Below are 12,500 nucleotides of genomic sequence, written 5' to 3'. Positions count from 1 at the left end.
GGGTGTTTTGGGATGTTTTTGGTGTGTTTTGGTGTGTTTTGGGGGTGTTTTGGAGTGTTTTGCGATGTTTTTGGGGTGTTTTGGGTGTTTTGGGTGTTTTGAGGTGTTTGGTGTGTTTGGTGTGTTTTGGGGATGTTTTGGGTGTTTTGGGGTGTTTGGGTGTTTTGGGGTGTTTTGGGTGTTTGGTGTGTTATGAGGTGTTTTGGGGTGTTTTGGGGATGTTTTGGGGTGTGTTTGGTGTGTTTTGGGGTGTTTTGGGGTGTTTGGTGTGTTTTAGGATGTTTTGGGTGTTTTGGGGTGTTTTGGGTGTTTTGGTGTGTTATGAGGTGTTTGGGGTGTTTTGGGGATGTTTTGGGGTGTTTGAGGGTGTTTTGGGGTGTTTTGGTGTGTTTTGGGGTGTTTTGGGGTGTTTTGGGATGTTTTGGTGTGTTTGAAGTGTTTTGGGATGTTTTGGGGTGTTTTGAGGTGTTTTGGGGTGCTGAGGATGCTTTGGGGTGTTTTGGGTGTTTTGCGATATTTTGGGGTGTTTTGGGTGTTTTGGGTGTTTTGGGTGTTTTGGTGTGTTTTTGGTGTGTTTTGGGGTGTTTTGGGTGTGTTTTGGGTGTGTTTTGGGATGTTTTGGTGTGTTTTGGTGTGTTTTGGAGTGTTTTGGGGTGTTTTGAGTTTTGGGCATGTTTTGGGATGTTTGGTGTGTTTTGGGTGTGCTTTGGGTGTGTTTGGGATGTTTTGGGGTGTTTTGGGGTGTTTTGAGTGTGTTTTGGGTGTTTTGGGGAGTTTGAGGTGTTTGAGGATGCTTTGGTGTGTTTTGGGGTGTTTTGGTGTGTTTTGGGTGTTTTGGGATGTTTTGGGGTGTTTTGGGGTGTTTTGGGGTCCTTTGGGGTGTTTAAGGTGTTTTGGGGATGCTTTGGTATGTTTTGGGTGTGTTTTGGGTGTTTTGGGGTGTTTAGAGTGTGTTTGCAGGTGTTATCTCTCTCTCTCTCTCTCTCTCTCTCTCTCTCTCTCTCTCTCTCTCTCTCTCTCTCCCTTCCGACCTAACCTCCAGCCTCTCTCTCCCTATTTATCTAACTTCTAACACGTCTCTCTCTCTCTCTCTCTCCTACCTATTTTACAGCCCCTATTTATTCATCTTCCAACACCTCTCTCTCTCTGTCTCTCTGTCTCACCTGTGTCTTGGCCTTAGTAGTGAGCACGGCCAGGTGGGTGACACAGATGTGGTGCAGCTGGGCCAGGTCCCTCGATGGCTCACACTTCACTGGTGCCTCCTCAATGTCCGGCCTCTCCCCCACGTTCTGTTGGGTCAGGTTGGGTCAGGTTAGATATATTTTGTGGTTGTTTATCTATTCTAATCCTCCGTCAGTGTTACCAGGTGTTGTCTGTCTATCTTTGTGTGTGTGTGTGTTCCAGTATCCTTGACACACTGCCTCATCCTGATCTTGTTTGCATGTCCTCTTGTCCTTCCATGTTGTTGTGTCCCCAGCACCAGGTCTTCCTTGTCTATCTTTTCAGTGCCATTGACTATCTTGTACATTGTTATTAGGTCCCCTCCTTCTCTTCTATCCTGTAAGGTTGGCAGTCCCATTTCCTTCAGTCGTTCTTCATATGTGAGGTCCTTTAGTCCCATTTCCTTCAGTCGTTCTTCATATGTGAGGTCCTTTAGTCCCATTTCCTTCAGTCGTTCTTCATATGTGAGGTCCTTTAGTCCCATTTCCTTCAGTCGTTCTTCATATGTGAGGTCCTTTAGTCCCATTTCCTTCAGTCGTTCTTCATATGTGAGGTCCTTTAGTCCCATTTCCTTCAGTCGTTCTTCATATGTGAGGTCCTTTAGTCCCATTTCCTTCAGTCGTTCTTCATATGTGAGGTCCTTTAGTCCCATTTCCTTCAGTCGTTCTTCATATGTGAGGTCCTTTAGTCCCATTTCCTTCAGTCGTTCTTCATATGTGAGGTCCTTTAGTTCTGGCACCATCTTTGTAGGAATCTTCTGTATCCTTTCCAGTTTCCTTCTATCCTTTTTAGAGCTTGCAGACCACACCACTGCTGCATATTCCAGCCTTGGGGTATCATGCTTGTGATGACTTTTTCCATCATATCTTTGTCCATGTAATGAAATGCCACTCTTATATTAGTCAACATCTTATATGATAGTCCAAATATCTTGCTATGTGTTTATCAGGGCTCAGATTTTCCTGTATGGTCACTCCAAGATCTTTTTCCTCTTTAGTCTTCATTATTTGCTCCTCTCCCATCAAATAGTTCCATGCTGGTCTTCTCTTACTCCTTCCTAGTTCCATTATGTGACATTTCTTGGCATTAAACTCAAATTTCCACTTCCTGCTCCACTCAGATCTTGTTTAAATATTCCTGCAACACCAGACAGTCCTCTCTGGTGTTGATAACTCTTAGCAGCTTTGCATCATCACCAAACAAATCAATATAACTGTTTACCCAAATGTGAATGTTGTTTACATAAACCTGAAACATAATGGGGGCTAACACTGACCCTTGTGGCACTCCGCTGGTTACTTGACCCCAAGATGAGTATGTATTTCTGATCACAGTTCTCATTAATCTATCCTTCAAATAATCTCTTGTCCATTCGAGCAAAGTTCCTCGCAGTCCTCCTATGTTCTCTAATTTCCAAAGTAATCTTCCGTGAGAGACTTTATCAGAAGCCTTTTTAATATCCCAGTAAACTGTGTGTGTGTGTGTGTGTGTGTGTGTGTGTGTGTGTGTGTGTGTGTGTGTGTGTGTGTGTGTGTGTGTCCAATTTACCTAACCTAACCTAACCTAACCTAACCTAACCTAACCTAACCTAACCTAACCTAACCCAACCTAACCCAACCTAACCTAACCTAACCCAACCTAACCTAACCTAACCCAACCTCACCTAACCTAACCCAACCCAACCTAACTAACCTAACCCAACCTAACCTAACCTAACCTAACCTAACCTAACCTAACCTAACCTAACCTAACCCAACCTAACCTAACCCAACCCAACCCAACCCAACCCAACCTAACCCAACCTAACCCAACCCAACCCAACCCAACCTAACCTAACCTAACCTAACCTAACCCAACCTAACCTAACCTAACCTAACCTAACCTAACCCAACCTAACCTAACCCAACCTAACCCAACCCAACCCAACCCAACCCAACCTAACCTAACCCAACCTAACCTAACCTAACCTAACCCAACCTAACCTAACCTAACCTAACCTAACCCAACCTAACCCAACCTAACCCAACCCAACCTAACCTAACCTAACCCAACCCAACCTAACCTAACCCAACCTAACCTAACCTAACCTAACCCAACTCACCTAACCTAACCTAACCTAACCCAACCTAACCCTAACCTAACCTAACCTAACCCAACTAACCTAACCCAACCTAACCTAACCCAACCTAACCTAACCCAACCTAACCTCAACCTAACTTAACCTAACCTAACCCAACCTCACCTCACCTCACTTCAGCTAACCCAGCCTCACCTAACTTAACTTAACCTAACCCAATCTAACCTAACTAAACCAAACCTCATCTAACCTAACCTAACCTAACCCAACCTAACCTAACCTAACCCAACCCAACCTAACCTAACCCAACCTAACCCAACCTAACCTAACCCAACCTAACCCAACCTCACCTAACCTAACCCAACCCAACCTAACCTAACCCAACCCAACCCTAACCTAACCCAACCTAACCCAACCCAACCTAACTAACCTAACCTCAACTAACCCAACCCAACCTAACCCAACCAAACTAACTAACTAACCAACCTAACCCAACCTAACCCAACCTAACCTAACCTAACCTAACCCAACCCAACCCAACCTAACCAACCAACCTAAACCAAACCCAACCTAACCTGTATCCTTTCCAACCTATACCTAGGTGTTTTGTAAACCAAACCCAACCCAACCTAACCCAACCCAGGTGTTCAGTGTGTTTTGGGTGTTTTACCGAGCAGGTGTTTGTGGTATTTTGGGAGATGGTGTGCGTTCCTTGTTCTTCAGTATAAAGGGATTCGTTTTTGTGTGTTTTGGGTGTTCCAGTGTGTTTTAGGTGTTTTGTGTGTTTTGGCCAAATTCCACCAGTTTTGGTTTTTGTGTGTTCTGCAGACACTTAGCTATCATTATCAGCGACCGGGAGGCTGTCAGGGGTGTATGGCTGTTGTGGGGGTGATGGCAGTTTGGGGTGTGTTTTGAGGTGTTTCTTTGTGTGTCTTCTGTATCCTGTCCAATTTTGTGTATGTGTTTTTTGGGTGTTTTGTGTGTTTTGTGTTTCAGTTGTGTTTTGGGTGTTTTCTGTGTGTTTTGGGGTGTTTCAGTGTGTTTTGTGTTTTAGGGTGTTTCAGTGTGTTTGGGTGTTTTTGTGTGTTTTGGGATGTTTTTGTGTGTTTTGGTGTTGTGTGTTTTGTGTGTTTTGGGGTGTTTGTGGTGTGTTTTTGGGTGTTTGGTGTGTGTTTTGGGTGTTTTGTGTGTGTGAGTGTTTTGTGTGTTTTGGGGTGTTTCAGTGTTTTGGTGTTTTGTGTGTTTTGGGGTTTTTGTGTGTTTTGTGTGGTGTTTCAGTGTGTTTTGTGTTTTGTGTGATTTAGTGTGTGTTTTGGTGTGTTTTGTGTGTTTTGGGTGTGTTTGTGTGTTTGTTTTGTGTTTTGTGTGTTTGGGTGTCAGTGTGTTTTGGGTGTTTGTGTGTTTTGGGGTGTTTCAGTGTGTTTGTTTCAGTGTGTTTGTGGGGTGATGTTTGTGTGTGTTTGGGGTGTTTTAGTGTTTTGTTTGTTTTGGGGTGTTCAGTGTGTTTTGTGTGTCAAGAGTTTTGTGTGTTTTGTGTTTCAGTGTTCAGTGGGGTGTTTCAGTGTGTTTTGGAGTGTTTTGTGTGTTTTGGGATGTTTGAGTGTGTTTTGGGATGTTTTGGTGTTTTAAGTGTTTTGTGGTGTTTAAAGTATATTTTAGAGGTGTTTTTGTGTTTTTTGTGTTTTTTTTGTGTTTTTGGGGTGTTTATGTGTGTTTTTGGTGTGTTTCAGTGTGTTTTGGTGTTTGAGTGTGTTTTTGGGGTGATTTGGGGTGTTTGGTATCTTTAGGATCACCCCCAAATAGCCCACTACACTCCACCTTACCTTGGAGAAGATTGAACTGTCGAGGGTTCAGAATGGCGGGCAGATTAGCCGCAGAAATATGAATCCGCTGACCACTCGAGTCTTCACCAGCCTATCCTGGGGCCACTTCTCCGCCACCTTCCGCTGCAGACACCCACAGATGTACCGCAGGGGCCTGGGGGGGCGGGGGAGGGACGTTAGGGATGGAGGGAGGGTGGGAGGGAGTGGAAGAGAGAGAGAGAGAGAGGGTAGGAAAGTTAGAGATATTTCATTTTTTCTTTTTTTTTTCTTCACTTTTCCATCTTCCTTCATATATATTCTCTCTCTCTCTCTCTCTCTCTCTCTCTCACACACACACTCTCTCTCTCTCTCTCTCTCTCTCTCTCTCTCTCTCTCTCACATGGGGCAGGCTGAGGCAGAGATGAAGATGCTCTGTGTGATGTCGTCCAGCACCCTCAGCAGGAACTCAGCATTGGCACAGGCGTCTAAGGGGTTGTCCATCTTGTTGGGGTTCAGCTGTCCAGATAGAGGGTTGGATTCCATTAATAGAGGGTTGGATCCTATTCATAAAAGGGGTTGGATTCTATTCATAAAAGTGTTGGATTCTATTGGTAAATGGACTGGATGTCATTTAGCTATAGGGGATTTAGTTAGATTAGGTGGTATTGTTAGTATTATTATTCTCTCTCTCTCTCTCTCTCTCTCTCTCTCTCTCTCTCTCTCTCTCTCTCTCTCTCTCTCTCTCACAGGACTGCTCTCTTATCTCTCTCTCTCTCTCTCTCTTTTCTCACAAGGTAAAAGAGAAAAGAGAGAGAGAGAGAGAGAGAGAGAGAGAGAGAGAGAGAGAGAGAGAGAGACTCACTCACTCACTCACTCTCTCTAAAAACACTCATACTCTCTCTCTCTAAAAATTCTCAAAAAAAAAAAAAAAAAAAAAAAAAATTAACCCTCTCTCTTACTCACCCCTGCACCCCATACCTTTTCTCACCACCACCACCACCACCACCACCGTCACCCCCATTATCCCCATTACCTCACAGGACTGCTTGGTGTCCAGGATGCGGTGAATGGTGTCGCTAATGGCCTCAGTTAGGAAGGCAGTACAGGTGGCCTTCATATAGAGGTCCAGCAGTGTGGTGGTGAGGGAGGCTGCTCGGAAAAGGGTACTTGTCTCGTGTTCTCTCTCTATCTCGTGCTCTGTGAGTCGCTGCAGCAGGTCGTGTTCCCGGCACTCATTTCTGTGGGGTTCGGTTAATTAGCTGGGGTTTTTTTGGGGTGTTTTTGGGGTGTTTTAGGGGTGTTTTTGGTGAGTTTTAAGGGTGGTTTGTGTGTTTTAGGGTGTTTTTGGGATGTTTTGGGTGTTTTGTGGTGTTTTTGTGGTGTTTTGTGGTGTTTTGTGGTGTTTTGGGTGTTTTTGGGTGTTTTGGGTGTTTTGGGTGTTTTGGGTATTTGGGTGTTTTGTGGTGTTTTAAGTGTATGTGGTGGTTCATGGTGTTTGTGTTTGTGGTGTTTTGTGGTGTTTTGGGTGTTTTTGGTGTTTTAGTGTTTTGGGTGTTTTGGTGTGTTTTGTGATGTTTTGAGGTGTTTTGTGGTGTTTTGGGTGTTTGTGGTGTTTTGAGGTGTTTTGAGGTGTTTTGTGGTGTTTTGTGTGTTTTGGGTGTTTTGGGTGTTTTAGGTGTTTTGAGATGTTTTGGGTGTTTTGAGTGTTTTGAGTGTTTTTGGGGGGTTTTGGGTGTTTTGGGTGTTTTGGGTGTTTTGGGGTGTTTTATGGTGTTTTGGGGTGTTTTATGGTGTTTTAGTGGTGTTTTGGTGGTGCATTGTGGGTGTTTTGGTGGTGTTCAGTGTGTCTGGTGTTCCCTCTCTATCTGGTGTTCTGTGAGTCCTCCTCCTCCTCCTCCTCCTCCTCCTCCTCCTCTTCTTCCCTCTTATTTCTTCTCCTCCTCTCCTCCTATTTCTTCTCCTTTCTCCTCTTTTCTCTTCCTATTTCTTCTCCTCCTCCTCCTCCTCTTCCCTCTTATCTCTCCTCCTTCTCTTCCCAACTATTTCTTCTCCTCCTCCTCCTCCTCCTCCTCCTACCTGAAGATCCTGAGGAGGGAGGTGGCGAGGGAGTTACAATATCTTCCTCCTCCTCCTCCTACTCCTCTTCCTTTTCCTCCTTCCTACCTCCTCCTTCCTCCTTCCTCCACCTCCTACCTCTTCCTCCTCCTCCTCCTCCTCCTCCTTCCTCCTCCTCCTCCTCCTTCCTCCACCTCTCCTTCTGCAGAAATTACTTCCTCCTCCTCCTCCCTATTTCTCCTCTTCCTCCTTCCTACCTCCTACCTCCTCTTCCTCCTCCTCCTCCTACCTCCTACCTCCTACCTCCTACCTCCTCCTCCTCCTCCTCCTCCTCCTCCTCCTCCTCCTCCTCCTCCTTCCTCCTCCTCCTCCTCCTACCTGAAGATCCTGAGGAGGGAGGTGGCGAGGGAGTTACAATCTCTTCCTCCTCCTCCTCCTACTCCTCTTCCTCCTTCCTACCTCCTACCTCCTACCTCCTACCTCCTACCTCCTTCCTCCTCCTCCTCCTCCTACCTCCTACCTCCTACCTCCTCCTCCCTCCTCCTCCTCCTCCTACCTCCACCTCCTCCTCTCCTTCTGCAGAAATTACTCCTCCTCCTCCTACCTCCTTCCTCCTCCTCCTCCTCCTACCTCCTTCCTCCTTCCTCCTCCTCCTCCTCCTCCTCCTCCTACCTGAAGATCCTGAGGAGGGAGGTGGCAAGGGAGTTACAATCTCTTCCTCCTCCTCCTACTACTCTCTTCCTCCTTCCTACCTCCTTCCTCCTCCTCCTCCTCCTCCTCCTCCTCCTCCTCCTCCTCCTCCTCCTCCTACCTCCTACCTCCTACCTCCTTCCTCCTCCTCCTCCTCTCCTTCTGCAGAAATTACTCCTCCTCCTCCTACCTCCTTCCTCCTCCTCCTCCTTCCTCCTTCCTCCTCCTCCTCCTCCTACCTGAAGATCCTGAGGAGGGAGGTGGCGAGAGGGTTGCGGTCCCGGTGTGAGACGTCCGCTAGTGCCTGGACCGCCTCAAGGCTCGGGTCCAGCAGGAGTTCCTTCAGGCTATTGTATTCCTCACAGGGCATGATCAGGTCGTGGAAGTACCTGTAGGAGGGGTTCTGGGGGTTAGTATAGGGGATTAAGGGGTTTTGAAGGGGTTTGGGGTTTGAAGGGGTTTTGGGGTGTTTGAAGGGGTTTTGGGGTTTTGAAGGGTTATGGGTTTTGAAGGGGTTTTGGGGTTTGAAAGGGTTTGGGGTGTTTGAAGGGGTTTTGGGGTGTTTGAAGGGGTTTGGGGTGTTTGAAGGGGGTTTAGGGGTTTGAAGGGTTTTGGGGGTAATAAAAGGACAATGGGGGTTAGTATAGGGATTAAGGGGTTTTGAAAGGGTTTAGGGGTGTTAGAAGTTTGGGGTGTTTGAGGTTTGTGTTTAAAGGTTTTAGGGGTTTGAAGGGGTTTAGGGTGTTAGGTGTTTGGGGGTAATAGAAGGGTTATGGGGTTAGTATAGGGATTAAGGGGTTTGAAGGGTTTGGGGGTTTGAAGGGTTTGGGGGTTTGAAGGGGTTTGGGGTGTTTGAAGGGTTTGGGGGTAATAGAAGAAGGGGTTAATATAGGGGATTAAGGGGTTTGAAGAGGTTTTTGGGTGGGTGAAGGGGTTTGGGGGTTTGAAGGGGTTTTGGGGGGTTTGAAGGGTTTTGGGGGTTAAGGGTTATGGGGATTAGGGGTTTGAAAGGGTTTGGGGGGTTAGAAGGGGTTTAGGGTGTTTTGAAGGGGTTTAGGGTGTTTGAAGGGGTTTTGAGGGGGTTTGAAGGGGTTTGGGGGGTTTGAAAGGGTTTTGGGGCAATAGAAAGGGTTATGGGGGTTAGAAGGGGATTAGGGGTTTGGGGTTTGGGGTGTTAGAAGGATTTTGGGTTGTTTGAAGGGTTTATGGGTGTTAGAAGGGGTTCTGGGGGTTCTGAAGGGTTTTTAGGGTGTTAGAAAGGGATTGATGGGTTTTAGGGATTTGGGGGTTTAGAGGGATTTGGGGTGTAGAAAGGTTTTTAGGGGTTTGAAGGGGTTTGAGGTGTTAGAAGGGGTTTTAGGTTTGAAAGAGATTTGGGGGTTTAGAAGGGATTTTGGGGGTTTAGAAGGGTTTAGGGGTGTAGAAGGGGTTTGGGGTTGTAGAAGGGTTCTGGGGGTTTGAAGGGTTTTAGGGTGTTGCAAGGGATTGATGGGTTTTATAGGGGATTAGGTGGGTTTAAAGGGGATCTGGGGTGTTTGAAGGGGTTGGGGTTTTATATGGAATTGAGGGGTTGTAAAGGGTATTAGGGAGTCATTTGAAGGGTTTTAGGGGTGTGAAGGATTAGGAGTGTTAAAAGGGGATTAGAGGGGTATTTGAAGACAATTTGGTGTTGAATAGGGGATTTGGGGTTTTTATAAGGGATTAGGGGGTAATGGAAGGGAATTAGGGGTTTATATACGGGATTAAGGGGTTTTATAGAGGATTAGGAGATAGGGAAGGGAATTAGGGGTTTATATAGGGGATTAAGGGGTTTTATAGAGGATTAGGAGATAGTGGAAGGGAATTAGGGGTTTATATAAGGGATTAGGGGTTTATAGAGAATTAGGGGTTAGTGGAAGGGAATTAGGGGTTTATATAAGGGATTAGAGGGTTTATAGAGAATTAGGAGATAGTGGAAGGGTATTAGGGGTTTATATATGGGATTAAGGGATTTTATAGAGGATTAGGAGGTAGTGGAAGAGAATTAGGGGTTTATATAGGGGATTAAGGGGTTTTATAGAGGATTAGGAGATAGTGGAAGGGAATTAGGGGTTTATATAGGAGATTAAGGGATTTTATAGAGGATTAGGAGGTAGTGGAAGGAAGTTAGGGGTTTATATAAGGGATTAAGGGGTTTTATAGAGGATTAGGAGATAGTGGAAGGAAGTTAGGGGTTTATATAAGGGATTAAGGGGTTTTATAGAGGATTAGGAGATAGTGGAAGGGAATTAGGGGTTTATATAGGAGATTAAGGGGTTTTATAGAGGATTAGGAGGTAGTGGAAGGGAATTAGGGATTTATATTGGGGATTAAGGGGTTTTTATAGAGGATTAGGAGGTAGTGGAAGGGAATTAGGGGTTTATATATGGGATTAAGGGATTTTATAAGGGATTAGGGGGTAGTGGAAGGGAATTAGGGGTTTATATAGGGGATTAAGGGGTTTTATAGAGGATTAGGAGATAGTGGAAGGAATTAGGGGTTTATATAGGGGATTGAGGGGTTTATATATGGGACTGAGGGGTTGTATAGGGGGTTGCATAGCCTTACCGGTATCTGAGTCGGATGGCCCCCCAGTCCCCCACCGGAGTGATGCCAGTGAGGGGGTACCACTCCTCCACCTCCTCCCCGTTCTGCAGTGTGTTCAGCTCCAGCCGCACCTCCGCCACCTGCCACAACACCACCACCACCACCACCACAGTCAGTTAGTAAGGTGTATTGAAAAAAAATAACAATAAATAAATAAAATAATAATAATAATAATAATAATAATAATAATAATAATAATAATAATAATAACCTAACTTCTGCTTTGACACCACCACCACCACCACCACCACAGTGAATTAGGAAATGTATATCCAAACACTCACAACACCCACAAAAACACCCAAACACACACCTAAACCACGCCAAAACAACCAAACACCCTAAAACACACCCAAATCACACCAAAACACCTCAAAACACCACAAAACACACCAAAACACCCTAAAGCACACCCAAAACACCCAAACACACCCAATAATAAAGAAAAACACCCCTAAAACACACACGAAATATTCAAAACACACCCAAACACCCCAAAACACCCAAATCCCCCAAAAAACACACCAAAAACAATCAAAAACACCCCAAAAAAAACAAAAACACCCTAAAACACACCAAAAACACCCCAAAAAAAACCAAAACACCACAAACACCCCCACCCCAAAACACAGCGCCTCACCTCCGAATCCTTGCTGCGTTTGCCGTGATTGTAAACGGTGATAGTGAACATAACGACGTCGGAGGGAATGTCGTCAAGCATAAATTCTTCGTCCCAAACAGGATCTGGGCCAGGTTTGGGGCGGGTCCGGCACACTTTGACCTGGGGGGAGAGAGGGAGAGGGGGTTAGGTGGTGGTGGTGGTGGTGGTGGTGGTGGTGGTGGTTTAGGGTGTGTGTGTTAGATTTTGAATTGGGAAAGGAGGGAAGAGGAAGAGGGATGGAGGGAGAAGGAGAGAGAGAGAGAGAGAGAGAGAGAGAGAGAGAGAGAGAGAGAGAGAGAGAGAGAGAGAGAGAGAGAGAGAGATGGATAAAATAGTGAAGATTATGGCCATTAATCTTCTGCCCTCCATACACCCTTGCTAATGTCAATAAAATGGTCTAATGGTACACAAAACTCCATTAAAATAGTGAAGACTGTGGCCATTAATCTTCTGCCCTCCATACACCCTTGCTAATGTCAATAAAATGGTCTAATGGTGCACAAAACTCAATTAAAATAGTGAAGACTGTGGCCATTAATCTTCTGCCCTCCATACACCCTTGCTAATGTCAATAAAATGGTCTAATGGTACACAAAACTCAATTAAAATAGTGAAGACTGTGGCCATTAATCTTCTGCCCTCCATACACCCTTGCTAATGTCAATAAAATGGTCTAATGGTGCACAAAACTCCATTAAAATAGTGAAGACTGTGGCCATTAATCTTCTGCCCTCCATACACCCTTGCTAATGTCAATAAAATGGTCTAATGGTGCACAAAACTCATGGTAAAAAAAAATAAATAAATAAAATAAATAAACATGAATATTTAAGTAAGGAAACCCAACCTAACCTAACCTAACTCAGCCAAAAACAAAAATAAATAAATAAATAATGTGGCCTAACCTAACCTAACACTGTATACACCAACCAAACACAAATAAAAGCAAAAATTAATCAAACCTAACCTAACCTAACCTAACCTAACCCAACCTAACCTAACCCAACCTAACCTAACCTAACCTAACCTAACTTAACCTAACCATAACCCAACCCAACCTCACCTAACCTAATTTAACTTAACCTAACCTAACTTAACCTAACCTCTCCCCACCCTCACCTGATTGAGAGACACAAGGCAGTAAGGGCTGGGTGCAATTTAACCTCATCTAACCTCACCTGATTGAGAGACACAAGACAGTAAGGGCTGGATGCAATTTTAACCTCATCTAACCTCACCTGATTGAGAGACACAAGACAGTAAGGGCTGGGTACAATTTAAACCTCACCTAACCTCACCTAACCTCACCTGATTGAGAGAGACAAGGCAGTAAGGGCTGGGTACAATCTTGGAGGGTAGCCTGGTTGCC

At 45.1% G+C, this 12,500-nt stretch overlaps 1 protein-coding gene across 1 annotated transcript in view; it reads right to left on the bottom strand.

Moving 5' to 3' along the window:
- Window positions 1-12,500, bottom strand: part of LOC123501437 (ras GTPase-activating protein 1-like) — a 23,850-nt gene that overhangs the window by 779 nt on the left and 10,571 nt on the right. The window contains 9 exon segments of the mRNA XM_045250267.1: window positions 1,164-1,309; window positions 5,122-5,157; window positions 5,160-5,275; window positions 5,501-5,616; window positions 6,134-6,338; window positions 8,085-8,234; window positions 10,432-10,550; window positions 11,111-11,251; window positions 12,440-12,500. The exon segment at window positions 12,440-12,500 is cut by the window's right edge and continues 116 nt beyond it. Of these exon segments, the coding sequence (XP_045106202.1) occupies window positions 1,164-1,309; window positions 5,122-5,157; window positions 5,160-5,275; window positions 5,501-5,616; window positions 6,134-6,338; window positions 8,085-8,234; window positions 10,432-10,550; window positions 11,111-11,251; window positions 12,440-12,500 (1,090 nt within the window).

Source organism: Portunus trituberculatus, chromosome 2 (assembly GCF_017591435.1).
Source record: "Portunus trituberculatus isolate SZX2019 chromosome 2, ASM1759143v1, whole genome shotgun sequence".
Lineage (NCBI taxonomy): Eukaryota > Metazoa > Arthropoda > Malacostraca > Decapoda > Portunidae > Portunus > Portunus trituberculatus.
Note: the sequence above shows the minus strand (reverse complement) of the source record. Positions and strands in the feature narration are given on the sequence as shown.